We start from the raw sequence: 23,704 nt of genomic DNA on the forward strand, positions 1-23,704 counted from the left end.
TGGAGGCAGCTGGCAGCTCCCCAAAAGTACCGGTGCAGACTGCTGTACCTGGCCCATGGCGTGCCACTCGCAGGACACCAGGGGATCCACCGCACCAGTAACAGGCTGTTACAGAACTTTTTCTGGCCGGGGGCTTTGTGGCTGTCTGTCAGTATTGGTCTGGACTGAGCAGTGCCGGGCTCTCCGTGTGCTGAAGGAGACCCTGGGCAGGGCCCTGGTGCTGGTGAACCCAGACTTCGACAAACCCTTCCTGGTGTTCACTGACGCCTCAGACGTGGGGCTGGGGGCGGTGCTAATGCAGGTGAATGACAAAGGGGAGAAACACCCCATCGTGTACCTGAGTAAGAAGCTGCTGCCCCGGGAGCAGAACTACGCGGCCATAGAGAAGGAATGTCTGGCCATGGTGTGGGCGCTGGGGAAGCTGCAGCCGTACCTGTTTGGACGGCGTTTCACTGTGTACACCGATCACTCACCCCTGACCTGGCTGCATCACATGAAAGGGGCCAACGCCAAGCTGCTGCGGTGGAGTCTGCTCCTGCAGGACTACGACATGGAGGTGGTCCACGTCAAGGGGAACAACAACACCATAGCCGATGCCCTGTCACGCAGGGAGGGCCCCGACTTTCCCCAAGTCACTGGCTAAGTGACCCCGCTCAGCTCGGTCTGGAAGGGGGGAGACGTGAGGAAGGTGGGGGGATTTCCACCCGGTAGCTGCCATGTGTGTTCTCACTCCCTGCAGTTTCTCCAAGTTTCACTGGGCAGCCCCAGTGCCTCTGGTAACAAGAGCTCAGAGGTGACACTTTGTTCCCTGGGGAACAGGACAAAGCGGGTAGATGAGGCTTGGCCGGTTTGCCTTGGAACTGGGAATTGGGAGGAGTTAGCCTGGGCTGGGGGAGAGAGACAAAGGGGGCCAAGGTCGGGGCTGGGGGCCCCCTCAGGGCCTGCTCTCCCCAGCATGGATTGGACTCTGGTTGCTGCACTGCCTGCTCTGTACGATGCTGTGTCCCTGTTGCCTAACACCTCCGCTGTTCTCCTGCTGAGTGACCTCTGGGCTGGACGGGCCAGAGGCCTGGGAGCAGCAGGAGGAGGTGGAAGAGCAGAGGGGCCAGTGGGACAGGGCCACGGGACGCCCATTCTGCAGGGAGCTGCCTCCCCACGGGGCCCCTGTTCTTTGGGGGGCCTTGATGCCAACCTCGCTGCCCAGGGCTCCTCTCCTGAGACGAGTGTTCTGGAAGGGTCCTGGTTCCTGGGGGGCCACTCTGCCCCACGCCATGTCCCTGCCACCTGAGAAGCTGCTTCCCCAGCGGCACGGCCGGGGCACAGCCTGGTGCCCGGGAGAGGGGGCTGGCTGCTTTGTGCCCTGGCTCCAGTGGGCTCAGAGGGAGGCACTGCCCAGGGCACTTCCCTGGGACTCCAGGAGCAGGGGCCTGCCAGGTCACAGCAGTAGGCAGAGCGCCCCGGGCTAGGGCACAGCCTGGCTGGGGAGGGGCAGAGGTGCCAGTGACCAATAGCCATGGGGGTGAGCGGGTTTGTCCCTGCACGGGTGGGTGGGAAGAGGGGCAGGGGGCTGGATGCAGCAGTGGGGGGGGCTGGCACTGGGGGGGGCCGGCCCAGCAGGGGTGGGGCTGGCACTGGGGGGGCGGCCTACATCAGCTGCTGCCAGCGCTCCAACTCCTTGCCCCGCTGGGCAGACTAGCGCTGCTGTGTGGATGCACCCCAGAAACGCCGGTCGGGCACCCAGCTTGCAGGGACCTGCTAAGTGCCCAGGACTCCCATGTGCAGGGAGGCAGGTGGAGGGGTCGGCCCCTCAGTGAGACTGTGCCGGAGATGGGGCCAAGGAGGGGCTGGGGTATTGTGTCGGGGCCTGCCGATGCCGATGGGGTGATCCGGACGCATGGCCGGAGGCTGTTGCGGTCCCTATGAAGGGCTAGAGCTGGCAACCCCCTGCCCAGCTGAGCCTGGGGGGTGCAGACGGCCCAGCTCTGAGCCTCGGGGGTGCAGACGGCCCAGCTCTGAGCCTGGGGGGTGCAGACGGCCCAGCTCTGAGCCTCGGGGGTGCAGACGGCCCAGCTCTGAGCCTGGGGGGTGCAGACGGCCCAGCTCTGAGCCTGGGGGGTGCAGACGGCCCAGTGGGGGGTAGGAGCTGCCAGGTGGGAGAAGGGGCTCCTGGGGCGTGGGCAGAGGTGCAGACATCATGGGATGTGTGGGACAAAGTGGGAATAGTCACTGATGGGCCCCCGTTTCCCCCGGCACTGAGGGATCAGAGCTCCGTTCACCCAGTGAGGCCGTACTGACTTCTGCCGCCAAACGCTGCCAGCCCCTAGGAGTGGGGCTGGCTTGGGGCCAGGGGAGCACCCTTCAGGCACCCGCCGAGTGCTTGTACCGCCAAGGCCAAACTTCTGGCTCCAGGCATGGTAGGAGAGAAGCAGCTGGGAAGAAGGAAGGCTCTGGCGCTCCATTACCAGAGCGGGCAAAGGGGGTAATCCATGCGCGCCCCCACACGGGCAGGTGTGACACCTGACTGGCTACCCTGGCCCAGCCCAGTCCCGGCCAGGAGCCAGCCCCCTGCTACGGAGAACAAAGGCTGCATCTCCCCCACCCCTCAGCCGAGGTCGACACCCACAAGTCGACAGCCAAAGGCACCAGAGCCTGGGCCCCGTGTTCTCTCAGGGACAGATCAAGTCCACGCTGGTGCCCCTGCCCCCCGCCCCGTGAGTGGTGCCTTGGGCTGTCCCCAGCACCTTGGGGGCATGGGGGTGTCCCCAGCGCAGTGCTGGGAGAAGGCTGAGCTGGGCCCTGCACATATTGGGATTCCCTCGGCGCTCTGCCCCGACTCCTGAGCTGTGGCCAGCAGCACGGCCAGCAGCGCTGGGCTCTCCAGCCGCTGGTCCCCGGTGCAGGGCAGAAGGGAGCACACCCCTGCTGGGCTCTGTCTGTGCCCCACTGGCGCAGCGCAGGCGGCTGCCGGATGCCCCTGGAGCTGTGAGCGGGAGGGAGGGGTGGGTGGCTGCAGGCAGCAGAGATCACACACCGGCAGAGCCATGGCACCAGGTGGCACAGTGCAGGGAGGGAACGAAAAACGTCTCTGCGGCTGACCCCGGCTGTTTCTCCCCCAGTCGCACTTCGGGGGCCAAGGGATGGGGGAGGGGGTGTGGCCCCCCGAGGACGGAGCCAGGGACTGGGTGCAGTGCCAGGGGCCCCGCTACCTTCTTCCTTCCCTGGTTGGACGTGCACCACCAGGACGTGGCGGCTGGGGCTGCTCTCACGGCGCCGCTGCCCAAAGGCAGTTTGGGGACAAGAGGGGAGTGCGGACGCCTCCCGCAGTGATCAAGGCTTTGCCTGTGCTGGCAGCAGAACAGCAAAGCTGCTGTGTTCACAGGTGTTGGACCCTGCCCGCCCAGCCACCCGCCCCGTACTAGTGTGGATAGTGCTTGGACAGCAGGCACTCCGCTCACTGCACACCCTGCTCTGGGTGGGAGCTGCAGTCGTCAGGGCCTGACTCAGCAGCACGGCTGGGTGCTCAGGTCAGCCCTGGGGCTAGCTGTGGGGAGTGCAGACAGAGCGCAGCTGGCCTGTTTGCCCAGGAAAGAGACAAAAGGACAGAGGAGGGGAACAGGAGTGAATGGGGCAGGCCTGCTGGAAGTGAGTCAGGTCCTGCTTTGGGACTGGGGGTCAGCCTGGCCCTTGGGCTCTGGATTCCCCCCAGATGGACTTTGCTGATCGGCCTGGTTTCCGCACTGTCAAGCTCTGCTCTACGCTGTGTGATGGAGTGGGGGATACCTGTGTGTGTGTGTGTGTGGCTCACAGAGGGTGTGAGGCTCCTGCTGAGGGTAACCCTGACGACCAGGTAACACCTTTGTACTGCAGACAAAGGGGGAGATGGAGCCTGAGGGGTTTGAACTGGAACTGGGAGTTGGAAGCAGTGAGTCTGGGCTGAGGGAGAGAGAGACAAAGGAGGGGGCCAGGCCCCAGCTCTGGGGGCCCCTCGGGGCCTCCTCTCTTCAACATGGATGGGACTGGCTGTCTCTGCCTGCTGTACTGACTCCTCTGTACGATGCTGTGTCCTGTCGGCTAATAAACCCGCTGTTTTCCTGCTGAGTGAGAGACTCTGCTGCCTGCGGACAGCGTGCAGAGCTTGGGGGACCCCAGAACCCCATCACACTGGTGTCAGAAGGGGGATGTTCTGCACCCCGAGGATGGAGCATCCAGTAGTACATGACGGGCGCCATGGAAGAAGAAGAGGGGCCTGCGAGACCCAGGTGTGCTGACGAGCAGTGAGGTGCAGGTCCCCAAGGCAGAGGGGCCTGCGGCCGAACCCAAGCAACTGCGGTCGTGGTTCTCGAGAGGGGGTGTCACACCCGAGCAGGGGTTACTCCTGGGAATCTGTTGGAGTCGGTCCCAGAGGGCAAAGGGGCCTACGGCCTAACGCCAGGGAGCTTGTGACCCGCAAGAAGCCTGGCACACTGAAGGGATTCTTCCAGGAATCGTGGGGACTGCAGAAAATGGGAGTGAGGTGAAGGAGAATGAACAGGAAAGGTGCATGTCTGTAAGAGCCAGAGCAGCCCTTTGCCTGGGGAGAAGTTTGTTTCAGCTCCTGATGGCCAGGACCTGCCTGAGTGTGAAACCACTGGCTGTGCTCTGGAAGGGTCCGAAGCAGGCAGGGTAAAAGTTTCTCAGGAATTGGAAGTTGATGCAAGTAAAGTGAAAACTATCAGGTAGTGTGAGCAGCCCTGTGAGAACCAAGTAAAACAGCTGCACAGTCAGTCTCTGTAGGATGCAGGAAAGCGCCAGCAATTCCCCATCTCCAGATGGTGGAAACACTTATATTCTCATACTGGATTCGACTTCTGATTCCATGGGGAGGCAGTAGTTGGAGGTGGAAGGACAAAGGAGCTTTGGGCCTGGTGGGCCAGTAAGGGATAAACAGGGATTCCTTCATGTGGATTCTGTGTCTGGGACTCACAAAACAACTCTCAGAAAGCAGTTTGGTTTCCAAATTTCCAGGCTGGCTGGGAGGGGGCTGTCTCCCTGAGATCATCAATGGCCCAGCTCTTGTTAGAAGGGAGGGCACAGCCAGAGAGATCAAATTTCCACCCCCGGGGGCAAAGGAGAAGATTAGAACTTGATGGTGCTAAGAAAGGCCTCAGCTATTTAGCCCCAAAATACCAGATTGTCAAGGATGTTGCACAAAGGTTGTGGTCTACCAAAGAGCAACGTAAATGTACAGTTGCAATGGGTTTGTTCTGTTACTCACGCTGACTGCTGTAACCAAGGGGTGCTGCCACCAAAAGCTGTAGAATTGTACCATGTGCTGAATGTTTGGAAAGAGCCATGTGACATGATGACATTGATGTAGAAGCATGAGTTGTATGTTGAAGGAGTCTGTAACTCTGAAATGTCACCATTGTTCCCTGTAACTAGTCTTGCAACCTCTCACATAAGGAGGAACATTCCAAACCTATTGTGTGGCATGGAAGGGGAAACTGAGGCACACAACCATTTTGGTGGTCTGGCTAAATGCCAAGGGTGGAAGCATTTGTACTTTCTTTTACTGGACTGTAACTGAATTCCAAACATTGGCTGGAGCAGCTGTATGGGTTGGTGGTCAGACAGGGCAGGGCCCAGACCAGAAGAGAACTATTTGATCTGTTGGTGCTGCAGCATCTGTATGGGCTCTGCCTGCCCGACTTGAGAACGTGGCTAATGAACCAGAGACAGAAGCAGGGAGACCAACTGTGATGGAGTGGGGGGGGGGGTGCATGTGTGAGTCAGGCTGGATGTCCGAGGCAAGCAGCAGCTCCCAGTGGCTAAGGATGACCCTGGGGCTACAACTGGCAGATAACACCTCTGCCTAAACAAAGAGCAGGGAGGAGCTGAGCTGGGTTTTGAATCGGGGGCGGCAGTTAGAGGCGAGGAAAAGGGAGAGCTGGAAGGCAGCCAGCCTGAGGAGGGGGAAAGCTACACCCCAGAAGGGCACCCCTCGGGGTCCTCCCCCCTGGACAGGTTGGAAGGACTGTCTCTGGCGGCTATGCTGTTGCTTCTGTGAGAAACTGGACATCTGTTGCCTAATAAACCTGCTGTTGTGCCTGCTGAGTGAGAGTCTCTCCTGCCAGCAGGCGGGGTGCAGTGCAGGGGGACCCCTGAACCCCATCACACCAACCAACCTGAGGGAACTAAAGGGACTTGCCCGGCTGCATCACATGAAAAGGGCCAATACCAAGCTCCTGAGTTGGAGCCTCCCTCAGCAGGATTATAACATGGAGGTGGTGCACATCAAGGGGAGCACTGAGGGTACAGCCGATGCCCGATGACAAGGGGAGGGCCCCGAACTTCCCCAGGTCACTGGCTGCGTGACCCCGCTCAGTTCGGTCTGGAAGGGGGGAGAGATGTGATGGAGAGTGAGTGAGTGAGTGAGTGAGTGTGTGTGTCACAGAGGGTGTGCGGCTCCTGCTGAGGGTAACCCTGACGACCAGGTAACACCTTTGTACTGCAGACAGAGGAGGAGGTGGAGCCTGAGGGGTTTGAATTGGAACTGGGAGTTAGAAGCAGTTAGTCTGGGCTGGGAGAGAGAGAGAGAGACAAAAGGAGGGGGCCAGGCCCCAGCTCTAGGGGCCCCTCAGGGCCTCCTCTCCTCAACATGGGTTGGACTGGCTGTCTCTGCCGGCTGCACTGACTCCTCTGTACGATACTGTGTCGTGTCGGCTAATAAACCCGCTGTTCTCCTGCTGAGTGAGAGACTCTCCTGCCTGCGGATGGGTGCAGAGCTTGGGGGACCCCAGAACCCCATCACACGCTGTGTTCCCCTCAACCAATAACCCTCGTGTTTCACACGCTGGCTGAGAGCTCCTGCTGAGTGTGGAGCTGGGGGCACGGCCCTGTGGGGCATGCGAGGCTTCCCCAGGGTCCCATCCTGGGGACAAGCTGCAGGGGCTCTCGGGGTTCACAAGAGCTGAATACGATGAGGTCAGAGCCAGGGAGCACGGACACCCAGAGGTTCCTTGCCTTGGAGACAGGTGCCCTGAGGGGAGCCACACTGCCCCTTGTCCTGCCTGATGTCACGCGGGGCGGTCCCAGAGCACCCAGCTGGGTGAAACTGAGGCACACAGGGTTCAGATGGGCTATCCAGCCAAGCCCTGCCCCACCTGGGTGCTCCTGAAGACAGACAGAGGCTGTGCCATGGACTCCCCATGGGACAGGATCAGGTCCAGCAGTCCATCGCCATCAAAGTCAGTCACTGCACCGCCTGCAACAACAGAGCTGGGGTCAGCCCCCCAGCCGCCGCCCCTCTGCAGCCCAGGGGCCTGAACACGCAGCAGAGGCAGCTGAGCTTGGCCTCCCTGGGCCAGGTGAGCACAGCCTTGCAGGGATGATCCATCCGCACTCCGCAGCCCTGCTCCCACTGCGCCCTCCCCTCCCGCAGGCAGACAGGGCCAGCAGGGGCAGGGGTGGGAACCAGGAGTCCTGGCACCAGGGCCCCCTCCCCAGCCTCAAAGCCCCAGGCCTCGCTAAAGGCTCCTGGGGTCCTGGCACCCAGGCCCCTGCTCAGACCACTAAAGTACATTGTCTGCCTGCAGCTTCCTCTGCTTTCCTGACCACCGCCCTGCAGCAGGCGGAGCCAGCCCCACGGTCTGGGGCACACAGGATGGTATGGGCTGGGCCAGGCCAGCAGCAATGGGCCTGTGCCAGGCTCAGCTCCTGGAGCCCACAGTGAGGGGCGGTGCCCCGATGCCAGAACTGAGGGGAGTCCTGAGGCAGATGGGGGCATGTGGGGGCCAGGCACGGAGACAAGAGCCCTCCATGCAGCCGTCTGCAGAGTGGGGCTGTGCGCCCAGAGCCAGTGCAGGATTGGCCCACCCAGCCCTCATGTCATGGCTAGTGCCCCCGGCTGGCTGGGGTGACCCCTCCTGACTCGTCAGCACCGCCCGGTGGGGGGCTCACCCGTGCCCCGGCCCTCGGGCTCCATGGCGTCTCCTGGGTTCAGCTCTTCGATGAGGGGCTCCAAGTGCTCCCTGCGGACGATCCTGCAGAGCCGGGCAGGGGCAAGGGTGAGAGCCAGGCCCCCAGCCACGCAACCACTGCCTGGCTGGACAGGCCTGGCATGGGGCACCCTGCCACAGCAGAGGTGGGATGGCAGAGCCTTGCTGGGCGTGGACACTGCCCACGGTGCTGGCACGAGCCCCGTGGAGAGGGCACCTCTCAGCAGGCAGAGCCGCACCCTGCACTGACACGAGCCAGGCCCCACTGAGGAGGGGCTGCTGCAGACCCCCAGCAGGCCAGGAGCGCAGTGAGTGAGGGGTTACTACCACTGCAAAGGCCTCTGCTGGAGGGGCTGGTGTCTGCTGGCTCTCGTGGGACCCTGGGCACATGCCCTGCCCCAGGCGCTCAGCAAAAGGCCGTGCAGAGCCCTGACTGCGCTGGCCACGTGCCCACCCGCCCTCCCTCCAGGCACGCGCTCCGCCTGGCTCCCCGTGCCCGGCCCTACCGGAAGAGGCGGTTGGCAGAGGAGCCCCGGTAGGCGATGTTGTGGAAGAACACCTCCAGCTCCTGGTCGTTGTCCACGTCGGCCGCGAGCACGGTGCGGACGGGGGAGGGCATGGAGAACTTGGGTGTGGCGATGTCCTGCGGGGAGACAGGTCAGTGCTGGGTGGCAGGCGCTGTGCTGCTAACCCTGGCTGCCCCGCACTAGAGGGTGTGGCCGGCGGCAGAGCTGCGGGGTGACCCTGGGGGCAGAGCGGGGCTGGGGGTGCTGGATGCAGAGCGGGACGGCTAGCTCAGTTAGAGCTCTGACCCGTGTGAGCTGCCCATGAGGGGCTGGGCGGGGGCAGGCTGGAATCCGAGGGATGGCGGCAGACCCTGCAGTGAGGGCAGGGGCCGGGAAGCAGTGACCTCCTGAGGTCCCTTCCAGCTCCGGGAGGCCTGTGTATTTCCACCTTCCAATACTGTGGAATGTGAGAGTGGCCGGCGTGCCTCAGTTTCCCCTTGTTGTGTCACACGTGATTGCTGCTGTATTAGGGGACCCCATGTGGTGCCTCAGTTTCCCTGGGCACCGCGCCAGGCCCTAGATGGGGATTTTGGTGTGAGCACACGTACACAGTGGGCAATGCCCTCTGCAACCTGAGCCCCGGAGGGAACGTGACTGTGATGGAGTGGGGGATACCTGTTTGTGTGTGAGTGGCTCACAGAGGGTGTGGGGCTCCTGCTGAGGGTAACCTTGATGACCAGGTAACACCTTTGTACTGCAGACAAAGGAGGAGGTGGAGCCTGAGGGGTTTGAATTGGAACTGGGAGTTGGAAGCAGTTAGCCTGGGCTGAGGGAGAGCGAGACAAAGGAGGGGGCCAGGCCCCAGCTCTGGGGGCCCCTCGGGGCCTCCTCTCCTCAACATGGATTGGACTGGCTGTCTCTGCCTGATGTACTGAGTCCTCTGTACGATGCTGTGTCCTGTCGGCTAATAAACCCGCTGTTTTCCTGCTGAGTGAGAGACTCTCCTGCCTGTGGACAGGGTGCAGAGCTTGGGGGACCCCAGAACCCCATCACACTGGTGTCAGGAGTGGGATGTTCTGCACCCCGAGGATGGAGCATCCAGCAGTAAGTGACCGGGGCCCCGGAAGAAGTGGGGCCTGCGAGACCCAGGTGTGCTGAAGGGCAGTGAGGTGCAGTTCCCCAAGGCGGAGGGGCCTGCGGCCGAACCCAAGCAACTGCGGTTGTGGTCCTCGAGAGGGGGTGTCGCACCTGAGGAGGGGTTACTCCTGGGAATCTGTTGGAGTCGGTCCCAGAAGGTGGAGGGGCCGAGAGCCCAACCCCCAGGAACAAGTGACCCCTGAGGAGGCTGACGCTGAATGAGTCCTTCCCAAGACAGTGTGCTCATGGTCCCTGAGAGTGGGTGTCACACTGAAGAAGGGGTTCCTCTGAGAGTCTGTTGGAGTCGGTCCCAGAGGGCGGAGGGGCCTACGGCCTAACCCTGGGCAGCTTGTGACCCGCAAGGAGCCTGGCACACTGAAGGGATTCTTCCAGGAAGCGTGGGGTGCAGAGGGCATCAGCCTGAGAGCCTGCAACCACGCTAAGCAACTTCGCTGTGAAGTGGCAGCACCTGGAAACTGAATCGAGATTAAAGAAGCTGGACAAGGCAGCGTGGATGTGCAGTGGCGGAGCTGAGGGCTGGGGAGAATCCTGCAGAGGTGAGCCTGGATCGGGGCAGGGAACCCTGGACTGCATGGAGCTCTGAACCAAGTGGCCTGCCACAGCTCAAGGAGGGAAGGAGCGATTCCAACCCATCATCTACTAGTGGCCAAGACAGACCTGCGAAAAGTTTCCCAGGCCTGGGCCGAGGAAGGTGCCTGTGTGTCTGTGCAGGAAAGCAGCTGATCCACTGGGAATGGCAAGTTGTCTGTGAGAGAAGCTGCTCCACCTTCTGTGTGTGTGTGGAGACCAGCCCGGGGGCTGGGACAAAGGAGAAAGTGTCTCCCATTGTCTGTCTGTGTTGAACAGCAGCAGCAGCCTGGGGAGAGAGCAGAGCCTGCATTTGGAAAAGGTGCCAATGAGGAAACTAGCCCATTGTCTGAGGAAGATTCCCCAGCCTGGGGTGGCTGGAGACGGATCCACCAGGAAAGAGCATTCCAGGTGTGTCTCTGAATCCAGCCATGGGGGCTGGAGCAGAGGGAATGGCTCCGGGATGGGGCAGTGGTGTCCCTGCTAAGGACACTGGTCCTTGGTGCAAGAAAAGTGCTTCTGCTTCTGGGGAAGTGAATCCTTTGCCTGAGCCTGTGGGGGCTCGAGATGGAGCCAAGATCCCAGAGCTGGATCTGAGGGCAGCTGAAGCCCAGATGGGAAGTGGGCCTGCCTCTGTGTCTCTCAGGGGGGATGATGCTTTAACTCGGTCTGCTCCAGTTAGTATCATCAGGGAATCCCAGAGACCAGACGATTCTGGTACTTGTTCTTTGCCTGATGCTGAGGTGTTACTGGGAGGGGGTGAGAGGACTCTGTCCTACCAGAGTCATCCTCTCGCCAGGACACAAGAACAGACGGGCAATGGAGTTATGCTGAGTGATGAAGATAAAGAAGCTGGTAGCAGAAGGGAGGAAAGGGATCCTGACCTTCTGTCCGGTGGTACTGGCTGTCTGCCTGGAGGGGGATTACGTGGGAATCTGCCTAACGGGCCAGAAGTGATCCTGGGTGTAGGTGAAACCCAGGAGCTGGTTGTGGCTCAAGGGAGCAGTGCCCCGTGGAGGCAGACAGGGGTGAGTTATTGTTTGGGGAAGCTCTTAAGGAAGAGAATTTCCCTGAAACTTTTCCTAACCCATCTGTGGGGACTGCAGAAAATGGGAGTGAGGTGAAGGAGAGTGAACAGGAAAGGTGCTTGTCTGTAAGCACCAGAGCAACCCTTTGCCTGGGGAGAAGTTTGTTTCAGCTCCTGATGGCCAGGACCTGCCTGAGTGTGAAACCACTGGCTGTGCTCTGGAAGGGTCCAAAGCAGGCAGTGTAAAAGTTTCTCAGGAATTGGAAGTTGGTGCAAGTGAAGTGAAAACTATCAGGAAATGTGAGCAGCCCCGTGAGAACCAAGTGAAACAGCTGCACAGTCAATCTCTGTAGGATGCAGGAGAGCGCCAGCAATTCCCCATCTCCAGATGGTGGAAACACTTGTATTCTTATACTGGACTCCACTTCTGATTCCATGGGGAGGCAGTAGTTGGAGGGGGAAGGACAAAGGAGCTGTGGTCCTGGTGGGCCAGTAAGGGATAAACAGGGATTCCTTCATGTGGATTCTGCGTCTGGGACTCGCAAAACAACTTTCAGAAAGCAGTTTGGTTTGCAAATTTCCAGGCTGGCTGGGAATGGGCCGTCTCCCTGAGATCATCAATGGCCCAGCTCTTGTTAGAAGGGAGGGCACAGCCAGAGAGATCAAATTTCCACCCCAGGGGGCAAGAGAGAAGATTAGAACTTGATGGTGCTAAGAAAGGCCTCAGCCATTTATCCCCAAAATACCAGATTCTCAAAGATGTTGCACAAAGGTTGTGGTCTACCAAAGAGCAACGTAAATGTGCAGTTGCAATGGGTTTGTTCTGTTACTCACGCTGACTGCTGTAACCAAGGGGTGCTGCCACCAAAAGCTGTAGAATTGTACCATGTACTGAAGGTTTGGAAAGAGCCGTGTGACATGATGACATTGATGTAGAAGCATGAGTTGTATGTTGAAGGAGTCTGTAACTCTGAAATGTCACCATTGTTCCCTGTAACTAGTCTTGCAACCTCTGACATGAGAAGGAACATTCCAAACCTATTGTGTGGCATGGAAAGGGAAACTGAGGCACACAACCATTGTGGTGGTCTGGCTAAATGCCAAGGATGGAAGCATTTGTACCTTCCGTTACTGAACTGTAACTGAATTCCAGACATTGGCTGGAGCAGCTGTATGGACTGGTGGTCAGATGGGGCAGGACCCAGATCACAAAAGACCTGTTTGATCTGTTGGTGCTGCAGCATCTGTATGGGCTCTGCCCGCCCGACTTGAGAACGTGGCTGACGGACCGGGGCTGAACCAGCGAGACCGACCCACCCAAGGGAACTAAAGGAACTTGCCTGGCTGCATCACATGAAAAGGGCCAAGACCAAGCTCCTGACTTGGAGCCTCCCCCAGCAGGACTATGATGTGGAGGTGGTGCACATCGAGTGGAGAACAGAGGGTACAGCCGATGCCCTATCACAAGGGGAGAGCCCCGAACTTCCCCAGGTCACCAGTTGAGTGACCCCGCTCAGTTCGGTCTGGAAGGGGGGAGAGATGTGATGGAGTGGGGGATACCTGTGTGTGTGTGTGTGTGTGTGTGTGTGTGTGTGTGTGTGAGTGGCTCACAGAGGGTGTGGGGCTCCTGCTGAGGGTAACCCTGACGACCAGGTAACACCTTTGTACTGCAGACAAAGGAGGAGGTGGAGCCTGAGGGGTTTGAACTGGAACTGGGAGTTGGAAGCAGTTAGTCTGGGCTGAGGGAGAGAGAGACAAAGGAGGGGGCCAGGCCCCAGCTCTGGGGGCTTCTCGGGGCCTCCTCTCCCCAGCATGGATGGGACTGGCTGTCTCTGCCTGCTGCACTAACTCCTCTGTACGATGCTGTGTCCTGTCGGCTAATAAACCCGCTGTTTTCCTGCTGAGTGAGAGACTCTCCTGCCTGCGGACAGGGTGCAGAGCTTGGGGGACCCCAGAACCCCATCACAGTGACCAGGTGACACCTTGTGCCCCGGAAGCAGGACAGATGCGGGGGAGGGGCCTGCCTGGGACCGGGAGCTGGGAGTGGGGCAGTCTCAGCTCGGGGAGGGACAGGGCCCCAGCTTGAGGCCCCTCTCCCCAGGCTGGATGGTGCTGCCGGCTGCTGGTCCCTGCTCTGTGCTGTGTCCCTGTCACCCCCTGACCCATCTGTTCCCTCTGCCGAGCGAGAGCCATGTGTGACGGGGTTCGGGGTCCCCAGGCGCTACACCCCGTCCGCTGGCAGGAGTGACTCTCACTCAGCAGGTAGAACAGGAGGTTTATGAGGTGCCAGAGGCCCAGCTCAGCACAGAGGTGTCAGTGCAGCCGGCAGAGACAGTCATTCCAACCCGTCCTGGGGAGAGGAGCCCGAGGGGGGCCCCCCTGGGGTGTAGCTGCCCCCTCGCCAGGCTGGCTCCTTCCTCCCTCTCCCCCAGCTTCCAACTGCCATCTCCGATTCAAGCCCCGCTCGGCTCCCCGCTGCTCTGTATTCAGGGCTGAGGCGTTACCTGCCCGCCTAGGTTATAGCCCCAGGGTCATCCTTAGCCGCTGGGAGCTGCTCTGCCTGTCTCACACACATCCAGCCCAAGTCTCTCACTTGCACTCCCCCCACTCCATCACACCACGTCCACCTGGGGATGCAGGGCTGGGCCGGTGACTCCCCCACGCCATGGTGACAGTGATACTGCTGCGCGCGGCTGGGACAGGACCTGTGCTCTCAGGGCAGGCAGACGGCACCTGCCTGCTGGGCCTGGCCCTGTATCAGTGAGACCTGAGAGGCTAATGGCTAAGCCAGTGCCACGACGGGACACCCAGTGCCCCAGGGACTGGGGTCTCCCCACCTCTCTGCAGGGGGCTGAGCAACGCCCCCGGCTGGAGATCAGAGAGCCGGGAGGGGCTCGGGGGCTGCTGGAAGGAGTCAGAGCTCTCGCCAGCAGTCGGCCCAAGGGGTCAGCACCAGACTGAGCTGGAACTTGGGCTCCCCACAGCCAGGCCAGGCTCTGGGCCCCCCACAATGGGCTGTGCTGCAGCCTTCAGCTCTCCGGCCTCTGGTGGCCAGTTACTGAACACACCATCCGTCTGACAGCGCAGGGAGCCGCTGCCAACGCCGGGCAGCCTTTGGGGCCAAGGCACCAGCCTCCTGGGGGGCTGCCCCAGCTGGACTCTGCCTGTCAGACTCTGGAGGAAGAGGGGCCCCAAGGGTCCCCCAGAAAGTTTTCAAAGCTGGCCTGGAGCTGCAGCCTGGATTTATGGCGGGGCTGGGCCCACACGGTGACCCCCTGGGATAGCAGGTGGAGGCTGCAGGAGTGGCCCTGGGAGGGCCCCTTGGCAGCATGCACCCCACTCACCCGGAAGCGGGCCCGCCCGCTGGTGCTTAGCTGCAGGTAGAGCCGGTGCGGCCCATTCCAGTTGCCGTAGACTATGTCCACTTGGCCGTCGCGGTTGAAGTCAGCCAGGGCCACCCCCCGGCCGTGCTGGTGGGGGTCATCCAGGCCTGTGGGGCAGCAAGGAGATGGGCGAGTGCTATCCACGTGGGTGTTCACTCGGGCGCGGCAGGAGCCAGCTGGGAGGGAGCCCGGGGAGCTGCCCTATGGCATGGGCACCGCAGCTCCCTGCCCCGTGAGTGCAGCCGACCTCCCAGATGGAGACGGCGGCGCCCCTGGGGTCAGCGGTGCCAGGACCCGGCTGCGCCCAGCACTGCTCCTTGGGGCCCAGGACCCCCAGCAGGGCCCATCATCTGCCCCAGCTTGGTGGCTCCACTTGCAGCATGCGGCAGCTGGGGCCTCCGGCTGGGTCCCAGCATGGCCCCTGCCCCAACTCTCCTGGGCCGTGCCACCGCCAGGCCCCTGTCCCCGCCAGCCGCGCCACCGCCAGGCCCCACCCTGTGCGCACTCACTCACCGGCGCTAGCAGCCACATCCACGAAGCTGCCATTCCCCTGGTTGTGGAAGAGGAAGTTGGGCCCATTCTCGTTATCGCAGAAGATGTCGGAGGCGCTGGTACTCAGGATGGGTCCCACGGCCACCCCCCGGCCGCCTGAGGAGAGCAGGGCCTGGGTCAGGGTGTGTTGGCGTGGGGAGTGCCTGTGAGACTCAGGCTGGATGTGTGAGACAGGCAGCGCAGCTCCCAGCGGCTAAGGATGACCCCTGGGGCTGTAACCTAGACTGGCAGGTAACACCTCTGCCCTGAACAAAGGAGGAGGGTGGAGCCGAGCTGGGTTTGAATCTGGGTCAGAGCAAAGGTCCGTCCAGCCCAGTAGCCTGTCTGCTGACGGTGGCCAGTGCCAGGTGCCCCGGGGGTGGGGGGGAACCAAAGACAATGATCAAGTGATTTGCCTCCTGCCATCCATTTCCAGCCTCTGACAACCCGAGGCCAGGGACACCATTCCTGCCCTTGGCTAATTGCCTCTTATGGCCCTAACCTCCATGAATTTATCCAGCTCTTTCTTAAATTCTGTTACAGTCCTCGCCTCCCCAGGCTCCTCCGGCGAGGAGTTCCACAGGCTGACTGTGCGTTGAGTGAAGAACTTTCTTGTATTAGTTTTAAACCTGCTACCCATTAATTTCATTTGGTGTCCTCTAGTTCTTGTATTAGGGGCACAAGTAAATAACTTCGCCTTATTCACCCTCTCCACACCTGTCATAATTTTATAGACCTCTATGATGTCCCCCTCAGCCTCCCTTTTCTAAACTGAAAAGTCCCAATCTTTTTAGCCTCTCCTCATATGGGACCTGTTCCAAGCCCCTAATCATTCTAGTTTCCCTTTTCTGAACCTTCTCCAGTGCCAGGATCTCTTTTTTTAGCTGAGGAGACCACATCTGCACACAGTATGCAAGACGTGGGCTTCCCCTAGATTTATACAGGGGCAGTAAGATACTTCTCAGCTTATTGTTTATCCCTTTTTTAATAATACCTAACATCCTATTTGCCTTTTTGACGGCCTCTGCACACTGCGTGGATGTTTTCAAGGAACTATCCACAATAACCCCGAGATCTCTTTCCTGATGAGTTGTAGCTAAATTGGCCCCCATCGTGCTGTAAGCACAGTTGGGCTTATTTTTCCCCATGTGCGTTACCTTCCACTTACCCACATTAAATTTCATTTGCCGTTTTGTTGCCCCATCGCGCAGTGTGATGAGATCTTTTGGAAGCTCTTCAGTCTGCCTTTGTCTTGAGTATCTTGAACAGTTCCGTGTCCTCTGCACACGGAGCCACCTCCCTGCTCACCCCCTTCTCCAGATCATTTTTGACTAAATTGAACAGGGTTGGTCCTAGGACTGACCCGTGGGGGACACCACCAGTCACCCCTCTCCAGTCAGAAAATTTACCATTTATGCCACTCCTCCGCTTCCTGTCTTTTAACCAGTGCTCAGTGCATGAAAGGCCCCTCCCTCTCATCCCACGACAACGTCATTTACACAAGAGCCTGGGATGAAGTACCTTGTTGAAGGCTTTCTGGACAGCTAAGCATACTGTACCCACTGGCCTCCCCTGGCTGCACGTCTAACCCCTTCGGAGAACTCTAACAGATTAGCGAGACGCGGTTTTCCTCTGCAGGGACCATGCTGACTTTTGCCCCTCACGTTATGTTCTTCCAGTGCCTGGCCGGCTGGGGTGCCGCAGGCAGAGTGGTGGGGGCTTCCCTGCACTCTCCCTTCCCCACCCCGGCTGGGGCGTCTGCCTCAGCCAGGAGCCCCTCCAGACAGGGACACCCTGTGCTGTGCTTAGCACCCGCCACCCTCTGCACACCAGCCCCCAGAGGGTGCAGGCGGTTGGAGGGCCATGCAAGGAGCAGCCTAGCCCAGTGATGGGGGGGGGGGCCCAGCCCCTCACCCCGCCCAGCACCAGCAGCACAGGAGCAGCTGGAAGGGAGCCCCATCCCGGGCTGCTTGAGGGGGCACCTGCTGTCTTGGCAGTCCCGGCCCCCCGGAGCTGCTCCCAGCCCTCCTCCGCTCTGCCCTCCCCACAGGCCCCATGCCCCGCCCAGGCTGCCCAGACCTGTGTACTTATTTACGCCGGCCTCAGCCGCCACGTCGGTGAGCACCACGATGCCGTGGGCCGGGTCGCTGGCGGCCACGTCCATCTCCAGCAGTGCGGGGGGGCCCTGCCGGCCGTTGGCGTAGTTGGCGATGTAGATGGCGTAGCGCCCGGAGCCCTGCGGGCAAGAGGCAGGTGAGGGCAGAGCCAGGCTCCCGGCTGGGGCAGCAGTGAGGCTGGGATGAGGGCTGCCCCCAGGACTGTGCGGCTCTCGCTGCTGGCTGCCTGCAGCTGAGCTGGGCATCGCTCTCCGGGCTCAGCCTGCGGCAGGGAAGTGGCTCCAAGTCCCCCTCCCCCTTCTGAGGCTGCCCCCACAGCTCAGCGCCCCCCCGCAGCTCTACCCCACGGCCCCCTTCCCCCCACAGCTCAGCGTCACCCGCAGCTCTACCCCACGGCCCCCTTCCCCCCACAGCTCAGTGCCCCCGCAGCTCTACCCCACGGCCCCCTTCCCCCCCACAGCTCAGCGTCCCCCCCCAGCTCTACCCCACGGCCCCCTCCCCCCCACAGCTCAGCGTCCCCCCCCAGCTCTACCCCACGGCCCCCTCCCCCCCACAGCTCAGCGTCCCCTGCAGCTCTACTCCACGGCCCCCTTCCCCCCGCAGCTCAGCGTCACCCGCAGCTCTACCCCACGGCCCCCTTCCCCCCACAGCTCAGCGTCACCCGCAGCTCTACCCCACGGCCCCCTTCCCCCCACAGCTCAGCGTCCCCTGCAGCTCTACCCCACGGCCCCCTTCCCCCCACAGCTCAGCGTCCCCTGCAGCTCTACCCCACGTACCCCACTTGCCTGGCCCTGCCCCTCCACCCTCCCCATCTCCCACCCCACGACTTAGCCCATCTGCTCCCAGCCCTCACCCCCCTGACGGAGGTCCAGCCCCTCACCTGACCCCCAATCCCTGACTCCATGCTGGGCTCTGTTCCCTGCCACCCACTCCCCCGCCTGCTCCAGAGCTTCTCCCCCAGCCCGGCCGGGTCCTGCCCTCCGGCCCTGCCCTCTGGCCCCCAGCACCCCCGCCCGGCTGGGTCCTGCCCCCAGCCCCCCACCCCAGAGCAGCTGGGCCCCCCGTGCTGCCCCTCCTGGCCCTGCCTGACTTCCCGCACTCACCGTCCTGTCCACGCAGGCCACGGAGCGCCCGGCGAAGCGGCTGGCCACTGCCCGGTTCACCTCGTCACTCAGGAGGTCCTCCCAGCGCCCAGCCCGCCACTTGAAGAGCTTGTCGGGGTAGGTGGCCAGGCCTGGGGGATAGAGGGTCAGCACCTGGCCCCCGCACCCGCTGCAGGACGCCCCGAGGAGGCCGCTCCCCCGGCAGCACAGGGCGGGCAGCTCCACGGAGGCGCCTGCCGGGGCACCCATCAGCAGACGTGCAGGCGTGGGCCCAGGCCCCATCTCATCTGCCCAGCTGCCACATGACCTGACTCCCAGCCACAGCCCCAGCGCCCACCCCACAGCCCCACCCGGCTCCGCCAGGGCCCCCACGGTGCCACCCCACAGCCCCCCCCACCTCCGCCAAGGCCCCCACAGTGCCACCCCACAGCCCCCCCCCCGGGCCCCATCTTCCCCCCCAGCCGCAGCTCGCCATGCCAGGGGCCGGTGGGGCAGGACCAGGGTTGCATTCCAGCAGCGCCTGCAAGCGACCCAGGCAGGAGCCGGGGAGGGAGGACGCCCGGGGGCTGCAGGAGCCTGAGCGCGTGATTTAGGCTGGCAGCTGCAGCCGGGGTAATGAGGTGTGTCAGAAAGACGGATCCCTGTCCCAGTGAAGAGCTGCAGCTGCTGCTCACATGACCCCCACCGAGCCCGAGGCCCAGGCCCAGCCCCAGGCCCAGGCCTGCTCCCCTGCTCAGCACAGCCCCTGGTCCCTGAGCCCTGCCCACAGCCAGCCCCCCATCCTGCGGTCAGCAGCATTGACGCCAGGCGGGGCCCTGCCCGGCTCTGCGTACCACGGCCCAGCTGTGATGGGGTTCAGGGGTCCCCCTGCACTGCACCCCGTCCGCTGGCAGGAGCGACTCTCACTCAGCAGGTACAACAGGAGGTTTATTAGGCAACAGATGCCCAGTTTCTCCCAGAAGCGACAGCACAGCAGCCAGAGACAGTCCTTCCAACCCGTCCTGGGGAGGAGACCCCGAGGGGTGCCCCTGTGGGGTGTAGCTTCCCCCCTCGCCAGGCTGGCTGCCTTCCAGCTCCTCTTCCCCCAGCTTCCTAACTGCTGCCCCCGATTCAAAACTCAGCTCGGCTCCTCCCTCCCTCTTTGTTCAGGGCAGAGGTGTCACCTGCCAGTTGTAGCCCCAGGGTCATCCTTAGCCACTGGGAGCTGCTGCTTGTCTCTCACACCCAGCCTGACTCACACATGCCCTCCCCCCACTCCATCACACCAGCTCCTCGGGCAGAGCCGCCGGCGTCCAGCCCTTGGCGAGCTGCAGGGCTGGGCAGGAGGCCACTGCCCAGCTGCCGGGGAGGCCCTGGGGTCGGTGCTCAGAGGAGATTCCAGGGCGCTGGTGGGAGACAGGCCGTCAGCGCAGGAGGGAGGGAGGTCAGAGCTGTCAGACCCGTGGGCGCCATGGGACCAGCTTGTCTCCCTTGGCAACGTGGGGGAGGGCAGCACCAGGATCTCTGTGGCTGCTCCCACCGTGGCCGTAACATGTCACAGCCCCATGGGCAAGGTGCCACATCGCCATCCCTGGGCCCACAGGGCAGCCGGCAGGCGCCTGCAGCGCCGGGGGAAGGTGCCGGTGCCGGCGGCGGAGAGCAGGGGGAAGGGGCAGCTGGCAGGCGCCTGCGGCGCCGGGGGAAGGTGCCGGTGCTGGCGGCGGAGAGCAGGGGGAAGGGGCAGCCGGCGGGCGCCTGCAGCGCCGGGGGAAGGTGCCGGTGCCGGAGAGCAGGGGGAAGGGGCAGCCGTCAGGCGCCTGCAGCGCCGGGGGAAGGTGCCGGTGCCGGCGGCGGAGAGCAGGGGGAAGGGGCAGCCGGCAGGCGCCTGCAGCGCCGGGGGAAGGTGCCGGTGCCGGCGGCGGCGAGCAGGGGCAGCCGGCACGCGGCTGTGTGAGGGGAGGGAGGTGGGCAGCACCGAGTGGCGCGCCAGGAGCTGGGACGTAGCAGCGGTTACAAGACCCCTCTCCGTGCCCTGGGATGGGGCTGGGGGGCAGCTGGACATGTGGGGGGTGCCGTGCCCTGGGTCGGGCACATGCAGCAGCAGGCTGGGGGTACCAGGTTGGCCCCCGCCTCCCTTTGAGCCGGCCTGATCCTACAGCTTTGGGGAGAGCTGCCCCGGGGCCCTGCACAGGAGCTTTCCAACCCCCCCATGGCCAGGGGACCCCAGCGCCCCAGGGCCTTGGGCTGCCCGTGGTGTGCGTGGCCGGAGGGCGGGGGGGCTGCAGGCAGTGCTGACTCAGCAGCTGTGCCAGCTCCACCAGCCGGCCATGAATCAATGGAGTCACTCGACTGAGAAATTAACTCCAGGCTGTGCATATCCCTCACGTGCCGAAGGTCACAGCCGCGGGGCAGGGCGCAGTGCCCTGGGATCCCTGCCAGCACGGCGCTGCCCTAGCCCGCCCAGCACGGCCTGTGTCCCCCGGGACCTCCCCCGCACGGCCTGTGTCCCCCGGGACCCCCCCTCCCTGTACAGCCTGTGTCCCCCAGGACCACCCCCGTATGACCTGTGTCCCCTGGGAACCCCCTGCCCAGCACGGCCTGTGTCCCCCGGGGACCCCCCGCCCGCCCATCCAGCACAGCACAGCACCGTGCTGTACCCTTGCCCCCGCCCCCAGGTACAGCACCACGGTCTCAGGGGCCCTGGGCAGCCTGTGTCCCCTGGAACCCCTCTCACCAGCCTGGCCGGCACTGCGCCCCCGGGGCCCCCTGTCATCCCCATCCAGCTCGGCACCCTCAGGGGCCCTGGGCAGCCTGCGCCCCCCTGGCCCTGGCGCGGGGGCCGCTCACCCGAGAAGGCGTTGTTGGTGTTGAGGAAGTAGATCTCCTCGCGCCCGTCCCCGTCCACGTCGCAGGCTGCCACCCCGATGGCGTTGCCCTGGCGGTCCCGCAGCGCGCGGTACGGGGAGCGCTGCTCGTCCCGCGCCAGGTTGAGCAGCCGCTGCCGAGCGGGGTCGTACTTCAGCACCAGGTTGGGGCCGTTGTACCTGCGGGAGGCAGGCGGCAGGGACTTGCCCAGGCCTGGCGCGGCGGGGGGCACAGGAGAGTCCAGGGCAGCCCCCAGCCCTGCTCCTGGAAGCCCCCACTCGAGCACGGCCGTGGGGGGCAGCACCCGCCTGGAGGCTGCAGGGAAGGGTCCCGGGCACGGCCTGGGCAGCACAGAGGGACTCAGGCCCCAGGGGATGCTCCCCTAGCAGAACGGCTGGGGCGGGGGCGGGGGCCAGCCTGGAACCTGGCCATGGAGCCAGAGCGCTGGCAGGAGCAGGTGGAGCCCCACCCCACGGGAAAGCAGGGAGGGGGCACCACTGACGGCCCCTGCGAGCACAGCGGGGCTGGGTCTGGGCGGGGAGCCCCAAGCAGGGGGTTGCCGGGAGGGGCTGGCGGCTGGCACTGGGACTGGTGCACTCCTGCTGGAGTGCCACGCAGCCAGCCCAGGCTGCTGGTGGGCTGGACGAGGAGCCTCCGGCCCCACTGTCCCCCCAGGAAGAAGCCTGACCCTTGGAGGAGGTTGTGGCTGGGCCCTGAACGCAGCAGCTCACCCAGAGGCTGCACCTCTCAGCCCCACGGCACCGCTGGGGCCCCCAAGTGCAGGGGGGTGACAGGGATCTGGGCCCTGCCCCTCCAGCCATGGGGAGCAGAGCAGGGTGGGGCTGGCCCAGAACGCTCCAGTAAACCTGTTACACAACTGGCACAAGGGTGTTACACAACCTCCTCCCAGCTGCTCCATGGGGCTGGGGGCCACAAAGGGGGGAAGAAATCAGCTCTCCCTGCACAAGCTGCACCCCCACAAGGAACGCACCGTCCCCGCCCCAACAGGCCTGCCCCAGGCCGGGAGAGGCCCCCGTGCCCCAGCCCCTGGGGCCGAGAAGCAGCAGCAGCGGAGCCAAAACGCCCGCCTGGCCCCTCTCCTTCAGGGGATGCGCACCCTGGCGAGTGCTGCTGCCCAGCTGCTGGGACTGAGCTGCCTGCTGGGGGTGAGCCCCTCTTCTGCCACCCCCACGAGCCCCCCTGCACCACTCGCAAGGGGGAGCAGCTGCTGCTGGGGGGGGGCGCCCCAGCCAGGTGTGCTGCTGTGAGAATCTGAGGGGTGCAACCAGGCTGGGGGGTTCACAGGGCCAGGCTCACCCATCCAGGCCACTGGCAACGCAGAGCAGCACCCCAGGGCGGGGTCGCTGCCCCCTGGGCTGCCCAAGCACCGCCGGACCATCCCTCGCTGGGCAGGAGCCAGGGCCGGAAACAGTCACCCAGCCCCAGCTCCTGCCCACTGGACGGCCTGTGGCAGGGGCTCCGCAGCCTGCCCTGGGACCAGACCCCACCCCAAGCACCCACGGGGCCAAGGATGGGCCCGACGCTGGGGGGGAGGGGTGCGTGTGCTGAGACTTGGGCTGCCCGGCCCGCTGCATCCTCCCAGGCTGCGCCCCACAAGCCTGCCCCGGCCCTGGGTGTGTGGGGCAGGGCTCTGGTGCCGCTCTTGCTGCCCTGGGGATGCCTGGCTGGCCGGCAGGGGGCCGCCATGGCTGGAGGAGCTAACCGGGGGCAAAGGCAGCCAGGGGAGCCCAGCTGCTGTGTACTGGTGCCCATGGGGGTGGGCCAGGAGCCCCTGGCTCCGGGCTGGCGATGGTGCAGATGTTTGGCGGCAGCACACGATCATCGCTGCACCACGGGCTGCAGAGAACAGGTGTGTACGGAGCACAGGCCTGGCCCGCTCGGGGGCCCTGCTGAAGGGCCCCAGCAAAGGGCAATACAAACCCTGCAGCCCCTGGCACCGCACAGCCTGGGCCCTTCCAGCCACCTCCAGCAGCCGGCAGCACAGCCAGCCAACAGGCCCCACACCCGTCCCATCCCGCGGCACCGGCCAGCAGAGACCTGGGGCCCAGCCCCACCCTGCCCCGCCTTGCCACCCACCCTGCCACCACGATCTCCAGGTCACCGTCGCCATCCACGTCGGTGACGGCCACGCCGTAGTTGAGCTGCGTGGGGTTGTTGTCATAGTCGGGGGGCAGGATGTGGCCAGTGACAGCCGTGAACATGGGCTCACCGCGCTGGGAGCCCTCGCCCGGATGCACCAGTGGCAGCAACCAGAGCAGCAGCATCCTTGGCACCTGCAACCAAAGCAACCGGGCTCAGCCAGGAGACACCCCCCCACTGGCCAGACTCCGCTTCTGCAGCCTCTGCACCCTCCCAGGGTCCCCTACCGCCCTCCCCTCCTGTCCCCAGGGCTGCCTCACCCCTCTCCCCGTGTGATGGGGTTCTGGGGTCCCCCAAGCTCTGCACCCTGGCCATAGGCAGGAGAGTCTCTC

The 23,704-nt window shown here is 63.5% G+C and overlaps 1 protein-coding gene across 1 annotated transcript in view; it reads right to left on the reverse strand.

Annotated features, from left to right (window-relative positions):
- Window positions 1-23,704, reverse strand: part of CRTAC1 (cartilage acidic protein 1) — a 45,012-nt gene that overhangs the window by 6,711 nt on the left and 14,597 nt on the right. The window contains exons 2-10 of the mRNA XM_074999358.1: window positions 23,310-23,506; window positions 21,195-21,391; window positions 18,369-18,499; window positions 17,228-17,384; window positions 15,131-15,265; window positions 14,579-14,724; window positions 8,483-8,619; window positions 7,939-8,021; window positions 7,143-7,243 (exon numbers count right to left, since the gene is read on the reverse strand). Of these exons, the coding sequence (XP_074855459.1) occupies window positions 7,143-7,243; window positions 7,939-8,021; window positions 8,483-8,619; window positions 14,579-14,724; window positions 15,131-15,265; window positions 17,228-17,384; window positions 18,369-18,499; window positions 21,195-21,391; window positions 23,310-23,497 (1,275 nt within the window). The 5' untranslated portion in view covers window positions 23,498-23,506. The remainder of the gene's footprint in view (window positions 1-7,142; window positions 7,244-7,938; window positions 8,022-8,482; window positions 8,620-14,578; window positions 14,725-15,130; window positions 15,266-17,227; window positions 17,385-18,368; window positions 18,500-21,194; window positions 21,392-23,309; window positions 23,507-23,704) is intronic.

Source organism: Carettochelys insculpta, chromosome 7 (assembly GCF_033958435.1).
Source record: "Carettochelys insculpta isolate YL-2023 chromosome 7, ASM3395843v1, whole genome shotgun sequence".
Taxonomy (NCBI): Eukaryota; Metazoa; Chordata; order Testudines; family Carettochelyidae; genus Carettochelys; species Carettochelys insculpta.